Source organism: Equus quagga, chromosome 11, assembly GCF_021613505.1.
Source record: "Equus quagga isolate Etosha38 chromosome 11, UCLA_HA_Equagga_1.0, whole genome shotgun sequence".
NCBI lineage: Eukaryota > Metazoa > Chordata > Mammalia > Perissodactyla > Equidae > Equus > Equus quagga.
In genome coordinates this window covers 42,421,904-42,443,723 of record NC_060277.1, presented here as the reverse complement: position 1 = coordinate 42,443,723, position 21,820 = coordinate 42,421,904, and the positions used below count along the sequence as shown (strand labels likewise).

The 21,820-nt window shown below is 36.4% G+C and overlaps 1 protein-coding gene across 1 annotated transcript in view; it reads right to left on the bottom strand.

Annotated features, from left to right (window-relative positions):
• RNGTT (RNA guanylyltransferase and 5'-phosphatase) overlaps window positions 1-21,820 on the bottom strand; it is a 273,705-nt gene that overhangs the window by 116,515 nt on the left and 135,370 nt on the right. Inside the window, exon 12 of the mRNA XM_046676924.1 lies at window positions 12,012-12,080. Within this exon, the coding sequence (XP_046532880.1) occupies window positions 12,012-12,080 (69 nt within the window). The remainder of the gene's footprint in view (window positions 1-12,011; window positions 12,081-21,820) is intronic.

Sequence of the window (21,820 nt, the reverse complement as noted above, 5' to 3'; positions counted from 1 at the left end):
ATTAATATTTCACAAGAAAGCAGTATTAAAATCAAAGCTGACTCAATTTACATGCAAACTGATTAATGCCAGAGACATACAATCAAGCTGACCTACCTTACAGAAAATCACGATAGTGATGAAAACATAAAAAAAAATCACATCACTATTGCTTGAGAGTAAATACTCTAGACTCAATATAGAAATAAATGTTTTACTAATCACAGTACAGCTGGTAGATAAAACAAGAAAAGTCTTTTCTTTAAAGAAAATAATTTCAATAATTTTGTATTACCTCTATTTTGCAATTTATTGTATATAATTGTTTTTATTTCATAGTGATGGTTATTAATGGCACAAAAATTCTTATTAGAAACTAAGTGTCTCCAGATGACAAAAGCAAAATCAAATATGATTTTTTAAGGGTTAGAAATTAATCAGTTATTAGCACAAATGAAAATTTACCATGCTACATAAATAATTAAAATCCTCTTGTAAAAGCTAGTAAATAAATATTATCAACTTTGTGAATTAAAATAAAAGATCTAATAGCTTTCAAGTAAAATATCTACTATCTATAGCATATTAAAAATGCCAAATGGTCATTTTAAAATATTCATTTTTAGGTGACAAACCATTTACAAAAGATTAGCAATTCAAAATGTCAATGAAATCATAAAACTGAAAGCCTCATATACAAGAGTCTAATAAAACCGAATTGGTTTACGGTATAGACTAATAACCAGATGGAAAATTCAATTTGAAAATGCTTCTCTTTTAAAAGAATCACTTTGGTTTGATCAAAGTTGGAACTTTAAACCTTAGAATATCGGTTTATATTAAATAGCTAATTTTTTCTTTGAAGAAATACCCATTTTTCTCAAGATATTTAAATATTTTGTCAACTATAGCTTACAGTTCAAATTTTTAAAAACACTATTTGTGAATAAAGTAATTAAGTCACCTTTAAATAAAAATATCAGTTATTTTTGCATCAACAACAAAACACATGGAGAGGGGCTGGCCCAGCGGCACAGCAGTTAAGTTCGGATCCCAGGTGCAGACACAGCACCGCTTGGCACGCCATGCTGTGGTAGGCGTCCCACATATAAAGTAGAGGAAGACGGGCACGGATGTTAGCTCAGGGCCAGTCTTCCTCAGCAAAAAGAGGAGGATTGGCAGCAGATGTTAGCTCAGGGCCCATCTTCCTCAAAAACAAAACCAGAAAAAAGACATGGAGAAACCAAAAGGCAGCATGTGATAAAGAAGAGAGCAAACTGGCTTCAAATCTAATTTTGGTCTTTAACCTGAAAGCAAGAAGAAATTGGTAGAGATTAAGGAAGCAGCTCACTCTGTAGAGATGCAGTATGAAGAAAAGACTGGAAGGAGACAAAGCGGATGTTGCAAGACCAATTAGGATGTCACTGCAGTGGTCCAGGCAAGCGGCAATGAATGACAAGTCAAATTAGAGTTGTGGTAGTGGTTACGGAGAGAAAAGAGAATAATTTAAGAGATATTTAGGAAATAAAGCAAAACTGAGAGATAGATGAGAGGGACGAAATAGGATGTGTCAAAGATGACATCTAGATTTCTCATTTAAGTAACTGAGGTAGAAAATGCTGGGAAAGGATCAGTTTGTACAGCTTGTACGTTGGCTTGTTTGATTGTTTTGGGAGTAGAGATGGAGTTCAGCTTTAAAATAAATACAGTTTCTGGTGTTTCTGAAAATTCAAAGCATGATATCAAGATAGGCAACTAGATAAACAACTCTGGAGCTGAAATATAAATCAAAAGTCTGAGTCATAGGCTTACAGGCGATAACTGAGGCCACGGGTATGAATGAGATTTCTAGGGAGAGAGCAGAGCATGAGAAAGAATGAAGGTCCAGGACCCTGAGCCTTGAGAAACTCTGAACTTTGAGAGCTAGTAGAAGATGAAGAGCTTGAATGAGACAGAGGAGAAATGGCCTCAGACAAAAAGGAATCAGGAGCAGGCAGTGTCATAGAAGCCATGGAAGAGAGTATTTCAAGGAGTGGACAGCACTATAGACTAGCACTAGAGGATTGAGTAAGAAAAGGGCTGAAAAACGATCTTGTTTTTGCAATAAAGAGATCATTGATGACCTTTCAAAAAGCAGTTGATTCAAACAGTATTTACTTAGGTGGAGCCCTTTTTAAAACAATCTTACCTAGAAGTACAACATATAAAAGAAATAAATCAGGGCCACTGTGATGTAAACACAATGTGCACCTAGTACCTTATCTCTCTATTAGACCCCCTGAGGCAGTTCACAGAAACCTAGAATTTTGGAAACTAGTGTTTTGAAACCTTTGGGCTAGATAAACTTGGAATTACCATTTCAGCTCTGATTTTCTATAATGCTGTAAATGCAGTTTAATCTACCCTGTTTAAACTGAGGCTTTGATGATAATTAATGACTGCTCTGTGTTTTATTAAATATCAGATACTGGTTCATTTCTTTATAAACACAAATAAATATCCTAAGCTTTATTTTCCTGAATATACCACCAATTAACTTTGCATTTCCTTTTTCTTATAAAAGTAATAAACTGTGTGTAATTCTGGATGTGTTATAAAGTTACATCTCCAAAAAAGAGAACATTAAACCAAAAGGAAAATGAACTTTCTTCTAAGCTGGTTTTTGGGGTTTTGTCCTCAATAGCACCATCACTTTAACATAGTATCTTTACCACTATTCTTCAATATTTTGCCAGGATTCAAAATATTTTCTTTTCTTCTTTTTAGCAGTAGTAATATCTATCTTTTATTCAACTTTAATTCACTCACTATAATTAATGAAATGGAACAGAATTAACTTCTTGCTAAGTTTTAAGTAACTAGCACCAAACAAATGTAGACCAAGGAGTCTTTCACAAGCAGCTGCACCAGGAATCCTCTTCATCGTTCCCCATTCATTTGCCTTTGAAATATTCCTGTGGCATCAGACAATGGATTGCAAGTTTTAACAAACCAGGCTTTGGCCACCCTTGACCAGGACTTCCTCTCCACATTATGCAGACTCACTCAGATCACCAGGCTGGTCACTCAAAACAGTCCCTTTCTTCCTTTATTTGAATCATTGGCTCAAGAGAGCCAACAGATGCAACATCACATTGTGAGAAGTTTGGGGATTTTCTGATAAATGTGGTGGATTAAACATGTGCATTTATAACCTCTCTGATTTGAAAATTCACTAAAATGGGAGATACAGAAAAGAGCCATCAACAGAAAAGGAAAAACAGGAGAGAAGACAACAGCAGAAAACAATATGTCAATACCTTTTAGAAAGATAGGAAGTACATGGAGACATTAACAGAGCAAAGAAAATGGAATACTAAGTGCTTGTAGAGAAGGGTATCAATGCAAAGACTTCACGCTGCATGCTGCAGTTCCCAGAATGGATGAGGTAATATAAGGAACAAGGAACTGAGAAGGCTGCCAGGGGAGGAGAGATGAGGCATGGTACTGAAAACAAGGAGACTGGTTGAAAATCTGTATAAGGAGCTTCCCTCCTCCACCCTAGGCAAAAGGCAGGAGATAGTTTATTCTGCGGAAAAAGTGAAGGACAGAAGCTCCAGTCCAGAAGATTCAAGTATCACAGAAGAGGAACACTGAAAGCTGGAGAGTTAAGTAAACGTTTACCTACTGAAGAGCGAGCCCTCAGTCCTTATCTTCTCTATTCCGAGAATGTTACCAGCCAGGCAAATGCCACCTAGCAAGAGACTGGAGGCTTTATCTTTGGACAGGCTGAAGGATTCCAGAGAAAAGAACTATACATTTTAACATTTGGATATCCCTCAATTTAAAAATAAAGGGTAAAGGGGCTGGCCGGGTGACACAGTGGTTAAGTTTGTGCACTCTGCTTTGGTGGCCCAGGGCTCACAGGTTCGGATGCCGGAAGTGGACCTACATACCACTCATCAAGCCATACTGTGGCGGCACCCACACACAAAACAGAGGAAGACTGGCACAGATGTTAGCTCAGGGCCAATCTTCCTCACCAAAAAAACAAAATAAAATAAAAATAAAGGGAAAAAATTTATACATATTTTAACATGATAAAAAATACAGGCTACATTTAATATGCTGTATTATTTTGTCAAAACAGTCTACCACTTACTCTGCCTGCACTTAATTATTAAAGCAGAGTTCATCAAAGATTTTAGACTTCTCCAGAAGAAAAATTTAGAAATGTTGGCAAATTTTACATTAAAAAGTTCCTCGCCTGATTAAGAGTCCTAAACTTCTCATTCAGAACTTGCTTTAAACAGAAAGCCTAACGAGGGAAGGTAATTTACAGATCTTACAAGGAGAGAATCAGAAATTACACTGGGTATTAGCATCTACAGCTAGCAGGTGGAAATGCCATATCAAGCTAGATAACTGTGGTTGGCTGAAAAATGGCCCCCCAAGATAGTCAGGAAATTTTAGACCAAATGGTATACCGTTTACACCATAAATAGAAAATAGTATCTTACCCTAAATAATGAGTACAGTGGTCCTCACTTATCCACAGAGGATACGTTCCAAGACCCCCAGTGGATGTCTGAAACTGCACAGTACCAAACCCTATATATATCATGTTTTTTCCTATACATACATACCTATGATAAATTAGGCACAGTAAGAGATTAACAATAACTAATAATAAAAATAAAATAAAAATAAAATAATAATAAAAATAAAATAATAAAATAACTAATATAAAACAATTATAACAATATACTGTAATAAAAGTTACCATGGACCTTAGCAACCTCAGCATATGATTCTTTTTGTTTCCTTATTAAGTTGAGAACTTTCACTTTTTCACTTAAAAGAAGCACTTTACAGCTTCTCTTTAGCATATCCAAATTGATAGTATCACTATTCTTGCCCTTTGGGGTCATTATTAAGTAAAATAAGGGTTACTTGAACACAAGCACTGTTGATACCAGATAACCAAGATGGCTACTAAGTGACTAATGCACAGGTAGCATATACAGTATGTAGAGATATGCTGGACAAAGGGATGATTCATGTCCAGGGTGGGACCAAGGGGAACGGCACAAGATTTCATCTTGCTACTTTTAACAGCATGCAATTTAAAACCTATGGATTGTTTATTTCTGGAATTTTGCATTTATATTTTCAGACCCCAGTTGACCACAGGTAACTGAAACCACAGAAATCAAACTACAGATAAGAGAGGACTACTGTAGTCCTAAAATGAGATTATGATGGAAAAGAATCAATGATACTAAATTCTAGTAGAATAGCCTTTTTTTCCTGCTGAGGAAGATTCGCCCTGAGCTAACATGTGTTGCCATTCTTCCTCCTGTTTTTTTTTTCTTACTTGAGGAAAATTAGCCCTGAGCTAACATCTGTGCCAATCCTCCTCCATGCCACAGCATGGCTGATGAGTGTTGTAGGTCTGCACTCAGGATCCAAACCCATAGACCCCGGCCGCTGAAGCAGAGCACATCGAACTTAATCACTACCCCATGGGGCTGGCCCCTAGGATAGCCTTTTGAATAGTGTAAAACTAGGCCCACATTCATTTTGTTGAAAAGGGAAAAATCAGCAAGTCTTCGATACTGAAAACTAGAAATAAATGGACGTTTTCCTTATAAACTGAGACAATGAATAAAAACTGGAATGGGAATAAATTTCTCATTGTGCAATGCAGTGTCATTTAATGCCCTGTCCCCAGACCGGGGATCTAAATTAAGACTATCACATCCTTGGAAGCTACAACTGTCTGTAACCAATTCTCTTCTTCTTCCTTTTAGAGAAAACTTACAGCAGCTTAAAAGGAAAATTAAGTTTTTTTCCTTTGAACACGCAATAGCAATCATAAAAAGTCCATTTCAGGGGCTGGCCCCGTGGCCAAGCGGTTAAGTTCGCGCGCTCCGCTGCAGGCGGCCCAGTGTTTCGTTGGTTCGAATCCTGGGCGCGGACATGACACTGCTCGTCGAACCATGCTGAGGCAGCATCCCACATGCCACAACTAGAAGAACCCACAGCAAAGAATATACAACTATGTACCGGGGGACTTTGGGGAGAAAAAGGAAAAAATAAAATCTTTAAAAAAAAAAAAAAAAGTCCATTTCACCTGGTAAAGAAAAGGAACTTGATGACAATATATGAGCACAATGGTTTCAATCCCAAAGAATTAAGAGAAAAAACTTAAGTATTCCTTCTTTAAAAGCCAAAAAGGCAAATCATAAGTCATAAATTATTAGAAAAATACATCTTAAATTCTGCTTTCTGTAGCAGAATATCATAAACACAGCATTTGATACTATCATTCACGTTCACCTATTTAATAAAAACTTACATTTTCATCTTTTAAAAGAGGTAAAAAGTCATAAAATTCTTTGTAGAAGCTAAGTACAGTCTCACCTGTGGCAGTGGTAAATCAAACGTTTGAAAATGGAATACACAAAACCACTCCTGTGATGGTGGCCCAAACTGAGGGCACAGTAAGAATGAATAAAAAATCAGATTGAAAGTGCAAAAGTAAAATAATGAAAAAATTAACAAAGGCCATAAAATATAGTAATACTTTATAATGTTATTACATAATATAACAAAATTTTGAGTGACTGAGAAAATTGTCTCCTGCTTACCCTGAATGGATTTAGGCTAAATTGCAGCCTATTCTGCATGGCAGAGTTAATATATCTGATACTCAGAATACCTTTTAGAAGATTTAACACAAATACAGTAGGAATGCAAAAGAACCAGGGAATTAAACAGAATGGGTAGACATGTGACTAAGAACCATATCATCCTTACAGTCAGATGCTGTTCTACCAATTAACAGCAAAGTCCCACTAAAGGGCACACTGCAAACACTGTGAAAGGTATATATTAGTGGTAAAAATTAAGTTAGAGTTGGTAAAGTGTACTTTTGTTTTTCAGGAAGATTAGCACTGAGCCTGTACCCACAACCAATCCTCCTCTTTTTGCTGAGGAAGATTAGCCCTGAGCCTACATCCGTGCCCATTCCTCTACCTTATATGTGGGATGCCTGTCACAGCATGGCTTGATGAGCAGTGCATAGGTCCGTGCCCAGGATCCGAACCTGCTAACCCTAGGTCGCCAAAGCAAAGTGCGCAAATTTAATTGCTATACCACCAGGCCAGCCCTGTAAAGTCTGCTTTTAAGAAATAAGAAACTACATAGAAAAATGATCATGAGAAATTGTAATTACAAATGAAATAAATCAAAAAATAAGACTGAAATTATTAACCTTTCCAGGAAAATAAAAAGGATAACCAAAGACTAATAACTAGGACAGTATAGCACTGTACCATCAATTAAACTTTACCAAAATAGGCAGCTGTGAAACATTTTTTCTAATGAAAGGAGACTTTTGTAGATATACACTAATTTAAGAATCCGTTATGCTAAATTATTAAGAAAGTGACAATGTCCACAGAAGAACAAAATGTGACCCTTTCAGAGCCATTCCATATACTACATAATCTTAATAATTTAGGGGGCAAAGTGTATAAAAGTGAAAATTCTATTGAAATTATGGCAGGAGAAAAAAATTAGTAGGAACTTCTATGTGCAATAGAAACAGGAATAAACTTCTTAAGAAGTCTATTTTATCTACTGCAACTGTCTAAATTTTCATTTAATAGATACATTGTTTTTAGCAAAGTAAAATAAGATTTTATTCTCTCATTAAAAATTCTTTATCTAATACATTTTCACAGATACTGGCAAAGAAGAAGGAATTCTTAAGTATTTATTTATATTTGCATACATTGATCATAATATGATCATCACAGAATTTCACAGCTAAACTGTTATAGCCTGTACATTTTACAGATGAAGAACTGGAGAACCAAAGAGACATTCCATGACTAGCCTAACTAGAGACCACTTCCAACCCACTGGAAAGTCTCTGAGAAGAATACGCAAATAGCAACGCTCATATTATTGTTTCATGAAGAATAGGCTTTTGCATTCTGGACTTTTCAAGGAAACAAGTAGAAATTTAAAGAAAGCCACTGAAAAGTTCCTTAAAAGAAAAAAAGATACAGCATAAATTAGATTATATACATGTATGTGCAGAAAGGAAGATAAAATAGCTATAAATTTAAAAGATGTTTGCCTACATTGGTAAAATATGAAACCAGCCAAATCTGAAGGGTTAGGGAAAAACATAAGGGTGTATTTTCACTTCTTTAATGAACATTTTCTAAGACCTGTTGGGCCAAACACTACCCTAGACACAGGACACTTAGAGATAAGTAAGAAAGGAAAGGACTAATAACCTTAGAGAAGCCCCTAGTTTTTGTGAGAAAAAACATAACCGACAGGTACCTTGTGGGGTGGTAGCTACTTCCTTATCTAGTGTAAGAAAAAGCAAGGCATCTTGAAGAAGATCTTTTCTGCTTTGAGAATAATCAAGTGACCTGTTTTACTTCTGAGACTATTTGGCAATTAAGTAACAACTGTTCAAGAGGAAAGATAGGAAAGAACACTACTTTTGGCTTCGCAAAAGCAAACTACTCCCGCACCACGGAGAGCAGGGGAGAAACCGAGAATGCGCAGGAATCCAAGATCTCACTGAAGCTGACACCCGCTTCTCTTTTCAGTCACAGGATTACATGACTCTTGGTCTGGCGGCCTCCGAATAAGATCAGCTGGCATCAAGACCCTGAGAAGCTCCATGTCCGCGAAGGGGAAGGCACGGGTTGCTGACTAGGGGCTAGACTGTCGCGGGAAAGATGTAATTCTAGACAAAGGTGTGCATGAGGCTGGAAACTGCTTTGACCAAGCCAGTCTGAAAGTAACGAGAGAGGAATCGCTTTCTGATGTGCGTGTGCCTGTGTGAGAGTTGCCTAAAGAGCTATAAGATTAAGTGTTCATGCCTAAGGTCACCTGGAAGAAGCCTCGCAACTACTTCTCCATCCCCCTTACACCCCAGAATACTATCATCAGACTAACAAGAGTAATTTAGAAATACCCATTCTTCAACAACACCAACATTTGGTAATAAAGGCAGCAAATGCAAAAACAGTAGGGTCAATCTACGAACTCATTAGAATTTCACCTTTCTAGAACCTATTGACTGGAATCAGGACAGTTTAAATGGAATAAGTTTAAAATCTCAGGGCACAATCATAAAGGGAAGAACCCAGAAAGTAAAAAGCGGTCCTTGCAATATTGCAATGCACTGCGATTCGGAAGGGTGAGGAGAATGGGCCAAGCTATATTGTTTGAATAATAAAGAAATATAACCTTCATTTTTTTTTTTTTAGGTAACCTAGGAAGCCACCTTTATTTTTAATCTGTGTTACTCGTTTTTTTCCAACAACTTGATTAAGTTATAACTGACGTACAAAAAGCCGCACATTTTTAAAGTGTGTAGTTGGATACGTTTTGACGTACGTATCCTCTGTGAAATCATCACCATTAATGTAGTAAGCATATCCATCACCCCCCAAAAGTTTCTTTGTGTCCCTTGTAATAATATAACCTTCATTTTGTTCTGCAAACTAGGAATTCCCAGAATGAGACAGTGAAGAGAAATCCCAAAAAGAAGAAGCTATGCAGCAGGACTAGAGAATGGAAGGCTTCAGAAGGAATGCCTTCAAGTAAAAACGGGACTGGATATATTATTACTTGATAAATCTGTTTGTATTGAAAAAAATTTAACAATTCTTTTAGAGAGTTGAAGAGAAGTAGTGATAATCCTAACAAATGAAAATATAAGGCAATTCCTAACTCTAGGCAAAAAAATTTTTTCTAAGAAAGAAAATATTATATGATACCACTTGACTCAGATGTGAACAATGTTTATGTCAGCACAAAAATACAAATACTGAATATTCATTTGACCAAACACGTGATATAACTATCAGAGAATGACACAAGGAGAAGGGGTGAGGGAGTGTCGGTGGAGTTAGAGCTCAATCCTGTCCTTCAGTAGCAGGAAGTAAGGAGATCGTGTATAAAACAGAAAACCAAGACAGAGCAACATAAACAGATTTTGTAGAAACAGAGAGGGAAAAGAAAAAAACAAACAGCCAAGACAACAGAAAATGACTACCTCCCAGGAGTGGCACTTTGGGTGTGGAGAAGGGTGGGAGACGAGACTGAATTATTTTTCAGTATAAACCATGAATTTTAATTGACTTTTCAAATCATGGGCATGTATTATTACGTGTTACTTGGAACTTACGTAATTTTTTCCATCGTATTACCTTCTTTATTTTGAATATACAAAGAAGAGAAAAAACTGTTAAATATAAGGTTGTAGAAATCCTCAAGAGACTATTACATCCAGATCCAAAGTCATATTAAAAATGATATCTCACGATCAAGTAGCATTTATCCCAGAACGCAAGGATGGGCAACTTGAGAAAATCACTGTAATTTACTACATTGAATGTCATAAAAAGGAAAATGACATGATAACCTCAATAGATACCGAAAAGGTATTTGTTAACTCCCAAAAACTATTTACAATTGAAAAAAACCTTTGTAAGAATAGAAGCAAAAATTTCCTAACATGATAAAAGGTATCTCACAGAAATCTACCCAAAACATACGTAATGGAGAAAATTTAAGCATATTCCCTTTGAGATTGAGAATAAGGTATACATGTCTCCTCTCCTACATCCAATGAGAGTTAATATTTAAGCCAATACTAGAGATCCTGGCCAATATATAAAATTCAACAATTATTATAACTAAGAGTGTTTATCAAGATTATTGAATCAACAAAATAAATCAATCAACAGTGTGGCAGTACATTAGAAGTACCAAATTTAAAAAGATACATTATAAAAATGGAAAATAATAAATATCTAGAAATTAGACTAACAACAATTAAAAACAAACTCAATTAGAGAACAGAAAAAGATATGAAAAGAGCTATACCCTATTCATTGGGAAGATGACTTAATGTTGTAAAAACATCAATTTTCTCCAAATTAATCTAAATTCAAACCGATTCCAATTAAACTCCTATCAAGAATTTTTGGTTAACCTGACGAATTGATTCTGAAATTTATATGTTAAACCAGATGTCCACAAATATTTAAGAAAATCTTGGCAAAGAACTGGCAGACATGCCTTACCAGATATCAATTATAAAGTCACTGTAATAACAAGTGTGGCTACTAGAATGGGAACAGACTAATAAATCAACCAATTATACTAGACATCCCGGAAACTCACTTATTTGTCAGGCCACTTTCTCTTACATACATCAAAATCCTATATACACATAGGTCTGAACCATGAGTTTAACACAATGAAATTAATTGCAATTACTGTTAAATCTAGACTTTATTTCTTTCAATCTAGGGAGATTAGGCCTGGAAAATACTGGAACTCAAAGATCTAACTTCCATCTTCCTAAGATACCATTTTCTACAATTTCTGTCCCCAGCCTCTAACTTTCCTCCACCTCTTCTTCCTCCCTCGACCACAGAAGATTTTCTCTCTACCTGTTTGGCAAAGGGGGCTAGGAGGAAGACAAGAGAAATCACATATTACATTATATCTAAATTTGCAAAATAGCAGAGTATTACTATATGTGTAAATATATATAACACAGTGTTTAACACATAGTGTTCTAACGTATTAGTTCCCATCCCTTTTCTCCAGGTACAAAGTTTGATGTCTCTCTGTAGAACTTCACAACTAGCTCTACCCTAATTTCTAAGGAGAGAGTTATTGAGGGCAAAATGCAGCATGCGATGAGGCACAGTGCATGAAACACAATTCTTTCCTATAGAGCAGTGGTTCTCATACTTGAACATGCATCCGAGTCACTTGGAGAGCTTGTTACTGCACAAATTGCTGGACTCCATTCTCAGAGTTTCCAATCAGTAGGTCTGGGGTGAGCTGCACTTGTAATAACTTTCTGGGTGGTGCTAATGCTCCTTGCCCACAGGCCACATTTTGAGAAACACTGCCCTATAGAGCACGGGTTCTCACGTGAGGGCAATTTTGCTCTCCAGGGCAACACACACATAAACACAGACAAATGAACTTACTCCAGTAGGCTGGAAGATAAGTCCATCCATTTCATGGCTGACTTCCTTGGCAAAATTTCCTTCAAGTAGCTATAAAATAAATACACATATTTTTAGAAATATAATAATCAATATAACAATCACTTAAAAATTATTTTAATTTTTTGTAAGCTGTATAAAAACTTCTTAATATATGAGCTTTAAGAACTGAAATACAAAATAGAGGAGATGGGTAATCACGAGGGATCTAGGTTAACATTATTGGAAGTTTTTTGGGTTTTTTTTTTTTTAAATATGTGAAGATTTTCATTCCATGGCAGGCTAGATACCTTGAACAATAGTCATAACTACAACAATCAAAACGATGGATAAAATATTAAAAACATATTTTTAAATGCATCGCTGAGCCAGAACAAAAGGAAGAGAGACATACAGGCGAAAAGCAAAGTGAAAGTAGAAACCCTGGCATGTAATAAATAAACGGAATAAAAAATAAACACACAAAAAAGGAGACAGCAGAGAAACTTGCTCGGGGATAGATGGAGGCCGGGAGGAGAGGCAAGATCCCCTGAGAATTTGTAACCATAAGCCAGACCAGACATGGGGATTGCAGTCCAAAATATATTATCTGTGTCTCCCTCAAACCCTCAAGCAGAGAATTTTGTAACCGTTCTTTTTCGCCCTGCTTTTTGGGTTTTTTCCAAGCAGAGAACTGCATTACAAAAGATACACAGCATAAAATACAAATGACAGTTTTTTCAATGCCATATTTATTAAACAGCAGAGTTACAGGTCCAATTAGTTCTCTCTTGAGCAAGCAGTTTTAAATGCTTCTCTTTCACAGATTTTTATTATTTGAAGAATTGAACATGTGTATCACTGATGGAGGCCCTAAACATTGATTTTTGCATTTCAGAGAAAAGAACAGAATATACTTTCACAGAGCCAGGTAAGGTTGTATTATCCAGAGTCTGACCAACTGATAGCACCTTCAGGATAGGTCTAGGATTCAAACATGCATCTCCAAACTTTTGGATACGCTGTCTGTTACACATCTCTTTTGACCACAATCACATCCTTTTGAAACCACTACACCTACAGGGAGATTTGCATTCCAAACGCAACAACCAAAATTTCAAGTATATTTCACATGCAACAAAATCTTCCCAAACTGTGACTTCACCTTTTCTGCCATTTCATTCTTCAAAATCCGTAACTCCTCTAAACTGAGGGCAGTTCAGCAAAGAAAAAGAAGAGCAATCCTAGTTTCTAACTGCTTTAAGACCAATTTGAATTTGAATATCTACATTTCCTTAAAACTCTAATGTCCCTTAGTCAAATTCATAGAGACATAAATTAGAGAGGCTGGGAGAGGGGAGAATGAATTAGCGTTTTAATGGATACAGAGTTTCAGTTTGGAAAGATGAAAAAGATCTGTACATGGATAATGGTGCTGGTTGCACAACAATGTGAATGTACTCAATGCCACTGAACTATATGTTTAAAAATAGTTAAACTAGCAAATTTTATGTTATGTATATTTTACCATAATTTTTTCAAAAAAACTGTAACGCTCTTAATATTTTCTTTTTTGTTTTTTCCTCTTATTACAATACTAAGAAAGTGAGGAGCTGGCAAATTAGGACTCAGAGCCTTATTATCCAGAGTTTGGCCAAATGGGCGGAAATTTCAGGACAGTCCTGAGATTCACACATTTGTCTCCAATTCACTCATAGCTTTAAATGATCTAGCCAAGTGAGGAGGAAATTTGCCAAAGTAAAAATTCAATATGAATTAAAAGTACTGATTTCTTATAAATTCCTTTTGTCACCGGTGTACGCCCTAAGCAGTTCAAAGAAAGTTTCAAAAGTGCCTAACACTTCCTCAAGGCTGTTTCTCAGAGCTATGTTAGGAAGAGAGACCCTCATCTACCAACCTGAACCAGGCCAAGCCCCACCGCAAGAGAAGCGCATGTGCAGACAGCCCGGGAGATGACCTCAAGTCACCCTTTGCTTCATTTTAATACTAAAATCTCCACTGCAGGAAGAGGCCAAGCCTTTATTAGCATAACATGCAATGTATATGAGAGCATGTCTTCAGACTGTCTGCTCAAGCTAATACCCACCTCTACATGTGAGGATAAAACTTCCCCTTTGAATATTCATCCCCCACCCAAAATAAAAGACACCTGCTTTCCCTTGCCCAGAGAAGCACGGCTTTGGGAAAAAATTCCACATGGTCTCTTTATTTACGGCAAATAAATTTTACTTTGTGTGACAACTACTTCTAGTGAAGACTCTGATTTCAACTCACCATACACACAGCATACCCACTTTGGTCCAGTAATACTTGCAAGATAGAAAAAATAAGCCCTAAGCACCAAAGGGTCAAAACAGCTTACAGTCTTGCTGGAAATTTGGAAGGTAATGTTAACTAAAGCTATTGTTTTATATATGCAATATATAAAATTTTTTCCTGGAGGAACTTTAGGAACTTGTGCTCATATTGAGCATATACATATAAGACCTTTGTGTTCCATTTTGACTTTTCTCAAATATCCATAAACTAGTGATGGGTAAAGGTTCGAACAAGACAAAAATGTATAACCTTGATACTTCGTGTATCCCACCATGTAAGAAAAGGTAAGCTGCTGAATTCATAGCACAAATTCTGCTGAGGAATAATGCAACGAAAACCAAATACAAAATCATCTCTTTTAAAAAAGATATTTTAAAGGTTAAAAGAATCTGTTCTCCTTTAATTATAGGTACATCATCTATGGCAGTAAACATAGCTTTTCCATTCTTAAACCAAACTTCTCAAATTCATATAATGGACAGTCCCTGTATATAAAGTCTGTATAAAGTAACAGTATAAAGTATAGAGTCGGCAAGACTCTAGATAACATGTTACCTGTTGTAGAAAAGAAAGTAACTTCATTTTTTGTTTTACCCTAACTTTTTATGAATCAGAGAATTTAAGGGACTATGAAATTGCTTGGTTCAAAACAAGAGATATTCCTTGTTTTATTCTTGTTTAACTCCCTGTTGATTACTCCAGATGAGATTACTTTCTTTCTTTTTTTTTTTAAAGATTTTATTTTTTCCTTTTTCTCCCCAAAGCCCCCCAGTACATAGTTGTATATTCTTCGTTGTGGGTCCTTCTAGTTGTAGCATGTGGGACGCTGCCTCAGCGTGGTTTGATGGAGCAGTGCCATGTCCGTGCCCAGGATTCGAACCAACGAAACACTGGGCCGCCTGCAGCGGAGCGCACAGACTTAACCACTCGGCCACGGGGCCAGCCCTGATTACTTTCTTTCTTTAACACATCAACACTTACAACATCACCTATCATGTATTAAGGACCTACTATCAAGTGTTGTTGTGCCTGGTTCTTAGTATATTTCATTCAAAACACACAACACCTCACAAGATATGTACTTCGGAGTTTTGTACTATTATTCAATATGCCAGAAAAGGAAACTGAGGCCATCAGAGACTAAGTAACTAGCTTCAAGTCACACAGCGAAAAACGTAAAATCACTCAGAACAGATTTCAATCAGATTTTAACTAAAAATAAGGAAATAACCAAAGAAAGACTTCTCTGAGTCTCTGAAACAAATGCTCCAAAGATTTCTGCAAAGTTCCTACCTATGTAGGTTCTCTAATCATTTAAAATTTACAGGCTTTAAATGTACTTATTGTAGCATGTACTATATAAATAGGCGCATACAGAGGGAGGTAAAATTCTTGGAAGGGAAGAAAAGGTTTTTTTTTAAGAATAGAGATGAAACATAAACATTTCATTAACATTATATAATTTACCATTAATTGATTTGTTCACATTTGAAATCATATACGTAAAATGTTATGTTAAAAATACTGCTTTTTCCCATTCACAATTCTTGAAAGAAAATTTATCCAAACTTGTTTTGCACATCTTCTATATCAGTGTCGTCACCATTACAGCCAGTATTTAAGTCATTTACTACATGTTTCCACTATTTTCACCTGTCTCTGAGTTAGCGCATACTTCAAATTATACGAGACTGTCACTGCAGATGTTATCCCAAGCTACAAGTACCAGCTGAATAACATTAGGAAAGTTTTTTCCCCTTATTAATTCTATAGGTCTATACTCATAATCTTGAAAGAATTTAGCTTCTTTAAAGTTATCTTTAAACGGTTGGTTTAAGGGAAAGTTCCACTTTCACTTACAATGTAAAAAGTGGCCAGAGAACACTGCTTCTAAACTGACAATAAAAAAGCAGATAATCTGTAAAATCATAACTTTTGTTAAGACCACTAGAGAGCTGAGGTCTCCAGGCAACAAGGCAAACTGAATCCCAAGCCTCTCCCAAGGACGATGAGACATCCAAACAGACTCATTTTGGGGAGAAGTCACCTTTTGAATTTATTCACCTTTTGGGAGAAACCATTTCATACTCCTGGGCTCTCAGTAAGCTCAGGTAACAGCAGTCAAGTGCTGAAGGAATCTGAAGTCTTTTGAACACTGAAGATAACAATATAGGAATACAAACACATCTCAGATACAAAACAGACTGATTCAACTACTCACTCGGCTCCTCCAAATGAAGCCTATTAACAAACCGAAAGAAGAAGAGCTATGCCCATCATCAATAGATGAAATCAAACACAGGGAGGTCATGTTCAGCAAGGCTGAAGGGCTGTCTCTGAGAGAAGAGCTTAAGTAAGGCCCCATCTCCAAGGAGGAGGAGAAGCAACCACGGAAGCACAGAGCCTCAACACACTTAGTGAAAAGAGCACGGCTTGAAAGGTCAGGTTTTATTTTAGTGATTTAAATATCAGATAATTTTAAAATGCACTTTGGTATTCCTTTGTCTCTGATACTATATTCCAAGATACTTTTAAGCTACTCTGTTTTCTTCCCCTTCTATATTTTAAGTAAAACTTATTTAAGAGTTGCACTGATATTCTTATGTAAGAAGTGCTAACCTAAATTTTCCTTAGATAAGTGGTTGGAGGATAACATCTCAATAAAAATAAACTTTCATTCAGTGTTCATTAGGTAGATATTTCCTGACTGCCCCCCAATGCTGGAAACCCAGCTAGCATTAGAGATACTAGGGACCCATTGTTATGATAACATAAGCCTAAGCCGATCTGCCTAAATATTACTTTAATTTTAACTTCACAGTAAAAACACTAAATGCAATATCATAATTAGCCACTTCTCCCTGTCAGTCTTTATTCAGAAACACAGTTCTACTTAAATTACCCAAGATGTTTTTAAGACACTTCTAACAAATTTTTAAAAAGCTATCTTACTTTAATAATATTTAACTGCAAAACCCTGGAGACAGTTTTAAGTGTAATATGTGGTGAATTATCCTAAACAAGAATACATTTGTTTTCAGAATTACAATTTTCTCAATTATTTTCCACTAGATAAAATTGGAAGATAATTAGATAAAAGGTAAAATAGTAGACATAATATATCAAATAGTTATTAATAAAGCATGAGAGTATTTCATAGTTTTACCTATGAACATAAGCTCATGTCTTGAATACCATCTGAATATCCTACAGCAGGCACGCAACTTTCCATTGACCAAAGACTGGTGGAACTGACAAAGGTTATACCAGGGGATTGACTCTGAACTGATATTTTATATGTCAATGAATCAGGAAGTAATTGAAAACCAAATCATTATAAATGCATAAGCAGATAAAGATAATGCAAAAGGGCTTGAAATTAGAAACATGAGAAACAAAACAGAAACTGTAATTACAAAGCAGAGAAAGTAAGCTTTTGGACATAAGCAAAATGATAGCTCAAGTCTACGATGAAGGAGGAAATGAATCTGTAATGTAAATGGGAATGCAAATTGGCAACATCAACTTACTATATTATAGAAAAATACACCAAAGGAATACTTAAGAAAAGAATAAATCTCTACCTTTGTGTTCTAGATAATTCTACTCCCATCAGATATTTTCTGAGCAGATATTCCCACAGGCTCAACTGATTGCCTGAGAATACTCAATATAACAGCTTCTATCTGCTGCCTTTTTTTAATGTGCTTTCATAACCCCCCTAAAATTCTAGGTTTAGTTTTACCAATCCCCCAAAATAGAAATTTCCACTTATCTGGATATTTCTCTTCATTCTTTTTCATTCCCAAAGTCTAACTTCTGGTTTACGTTAAGATTATTCAATGCTTCTGTACCTTAAATATTCCTCTAATCAGTAAAAAATCATTCTATAAAACTCATCCTTCTGCTCATGAAAAAATCAGTATCATAATCTCCTCTTAAAAACAAATTTTTGACTTCTGTTGTTTACCAATGACACCTAAACAACTAGCTAATCAAAATGTAAATAGCTTCTAGAATACTATCACTGGCTTTTTCATCGAGCCATACTACTGCAACTAAAACTAGGCGTAATAATTCTGGTGACTCCTACGTGACAAGTTAGAAAATCTAAAAACAAAATTTCTCTAGAAAATATAGTTTCTTTATTACTTTTGGTGGTTGCTAGTCTTATTTTTACCAAAATTCCCTCATAATTCCCCAAAGTAAAAGTCAACTCACTCTCATGGAACAATTTAACTTCTTTTAGCCAGATTTCCAATTTTTCTTCATAATCTCACATTGGAGGTATCATTTATTCATTCAACAAACATTCATTTAGTGCCAATAACTAACAGCCACTCTATCAAGTGTTTGAGATTTAAAAGAGATCAATCAGTCTCTGTGCTGGAAGAGCTAGTGTCAGGAGCTGGTGTGAAGGTCCCAAACTCAAATGCCTACAGGGGCCAGGCCATGAACCTGAAATGAACTGGGTATATGATAATAGGGACTAGTGAGAACTATGATGAACTGGAGATGGCATCTTCATCTGCAAGCAAACTCAAAATGTTTTAAGTATTATATGAGCTTAAACTCTCTGGGGCCTACCAGTTTACGACTTCTGGTTAATATGGACCAAAATAAACATAAAAGAGTCATTTTATGAGTGCTATGAAAAGCACTTATAGAGATGTTTAAAGACTTCTGAGGGAATAGAAAAGTAATAATTTCAACTATCATTCACAGTTTTATTCAAATGTCTACTGAGTATTCATTATGTATCCACGAGGAAAAAAAAAGAAGATGAGAAGAACAGAAGGAGAAGGAAGAGGTAAACATGTAACACCCTACGCCAGGCACTGTTCGCATATTAACACATTCTAGCAACGCTCCTATGAAGCAGGGACCCCTATTAGCCCCATTTTAAAGTGAAGTTTGGAAGCTGCCCAAGGTCACACAGCAAGGAACTGAGAACCCAAAATCATTCTGGCTCCAGAATCCACGTTCTTAACTGCTTTTCTAAATTAGGGTGTCACATCCCAGAAATCTCCTCCTAATCGCTAGTCTACGTTATACGTTCCTCCGACACTCTCACAGCACCTAGGCTTCCCTCCGTTGCAGGACTTTCCTGTTTACTTGTCTGACTCCCAAACTGAGCTGTGGGCTTTTTGAGGTTAGGTATCATGTCTCATCACTGTATCTTTAGCAACTATTACAGTAATCTGGTACAGAGTAAGCTCTCACTTCAACAAATGTATGCTACCTAAATATAACGTGAATAGCACAGTGACAGGATCAATAAAAACCAACCAATATGTATAGGTTAAGTAGAAAACACACATGAAATGTATTACTCCAAGAAACTGAGTAAAATGAAAACATAAAAAATTGTAAAAGAAGTTTGAAAGCTGTCAATGCAACACATACACAGATTATTAAAAGGGAAAGATGTAAAAAAAAAAAAAAAAAAAAGCTAAAAGCCTCTCTCATGGTTGCTAATTTTCGCCAGCCATCCCTTATAACTTTCATTCTCTCAGCCGGGATAACAGTAATAGGGTCCCGGCTGGTCTCCTTGCTTGGAGGTTAACTTCCTTTCTCCAAACTGTTTCTACTCTCTACTGCTAGTGCTGACTTTCTGCAACAAACCATTTGTTGTGTGTCACAGTCACATCTCAAAATCTCTGAATGCTCCTCACTGCCTACAGTCCAAGCTTCTTTAGCATAGTTTTCAAAGTTCTCTTTTTTTCTGGGCAACCTCTCCTAAATGTTTTCCAGAATGTTTATATAGATTGCAGCTGGTAAAAAGCATAGGCGAATATTTCCTTCATGGGTAGAATAACAAGACCTACCAGTCTGGATGAATATTAAGCACTTTCGGAAGGAGTACAAGAACAAAGTGGATACTCAACCACAAACACGCATGCAGTTCAATAAAAATTAAACTACGTGAGTGACTGGTTTGAATGTTACAAGAAAAGGGACAAAAATTCGAGAGATTATTTATTTGTAAAATATAATTTAAGACTTTCAAACAAAGAGCAATATGGTAAATTGCAAAACAATATATCTCATTCAAAAATACATCCTTTGCTTGAATAGGTATGTTCTGAAGAATTAACTCTACCAAGAGAGGTCTGGCCTTTGCTCTCCACTACTGGAGGTGATGTCTAGGCCCCTGGACTCTCCTGCCTGACAAGAGTATCTTTGTTTGCCTGAGGGGTTTGGCCACCAGAGAGTCTAACCAAGCAATTTCTGAGGGAGGCTTTGGAACATGCCGTATCAGTTCTGACCTCCAAAGGAACTGGAGACTAAATGTATTAGCCCGACCTCTGGGAGGGGCTGAAGACTAAAGGTCAGCCATGCAGGCAGTATAGGATTGAATCAAAGATACACTTTGGATATCAAAGGCTCAGGTGAGCCTCCCTGGTTGGCAATACTCTTTGAATACTGTCATACATCTTAGCCAGGAGTAGGTAAGGCCGTCCATGACCCCCCGAGGAGAGGGCGACCAGCAGCTTCATATTTGGGTTCCTCCCAGATTTTGCCCTATGCAGCTCTTCCTTTTGTTACAGTAAAACTGTAATCGTTAAGTATAGTGCTTTCCTGAGTTCTGTGAGTTGTTCTAGTGAACTATCAAACCTGAGGGTGTCCCTGGGGACCCCAGACTCTGCAGCCAGCAGGTTTGAAGTAAAGGTGGCCCTGGGGACCCCCACACTTGTGGCTGGTGTCTGAAGTAAAGGCAGTCTTGTAGGGACTATGCAGTTGGCCTGAACTCACTGCAATAAGTTTTGCCACTGTATTTCTCTAGTTGATACAATTTAGACTGTCCTCAAAGTCATACCCATCAGCAGGAAAGCATATGACTTCCTCTGTTGGGCATTATTGCCAAGAGGCTGTTCAAGAAGTGGCAGACTGTAGAATGATGCCATAGTTGCCCTGACAGTTAATGGGTAAAGTGACCCAGTTAGCTACCACAGATGAGACCTTTAATAGACACTGAGTAGCTCTGGATGAGGACAACCCATACTGGGATACCAAATTGCATTCATCTGTAAACTAAACATGTTCTATAGCCCAATAAAGTAAGAAATAAACTTTGTTTTCCACAATATAAGAAGCATGTAACATTTCCCTTATTCTTTGTATTGATTTTAAGCAAGCATAGAAATAGAAAGTTCAAAATCATATAAAAATAGGACCTAAGATTTATATCTAGGCTACTATATAAAATCCTTCATGAAAAAACAGCAAAATATGATATACCTCTGTTACAGAGATTTTATTTCCTATACTTGAAGTTAAGCATTTATCACCAATTTAATGCAGCAAAGTAATTACACGGTTCACTGGAATTTTACATAACACCTTCAAAGAATGCTTACTTTTATTAATTGTACTGTCATTAAGCCTCCTATGTCCAACTTGAAATTCTTACTAGTTTCTTTCATGCATAGACACGTGCACCTATACTGTCTCTCCCAGAGAGACCCCAC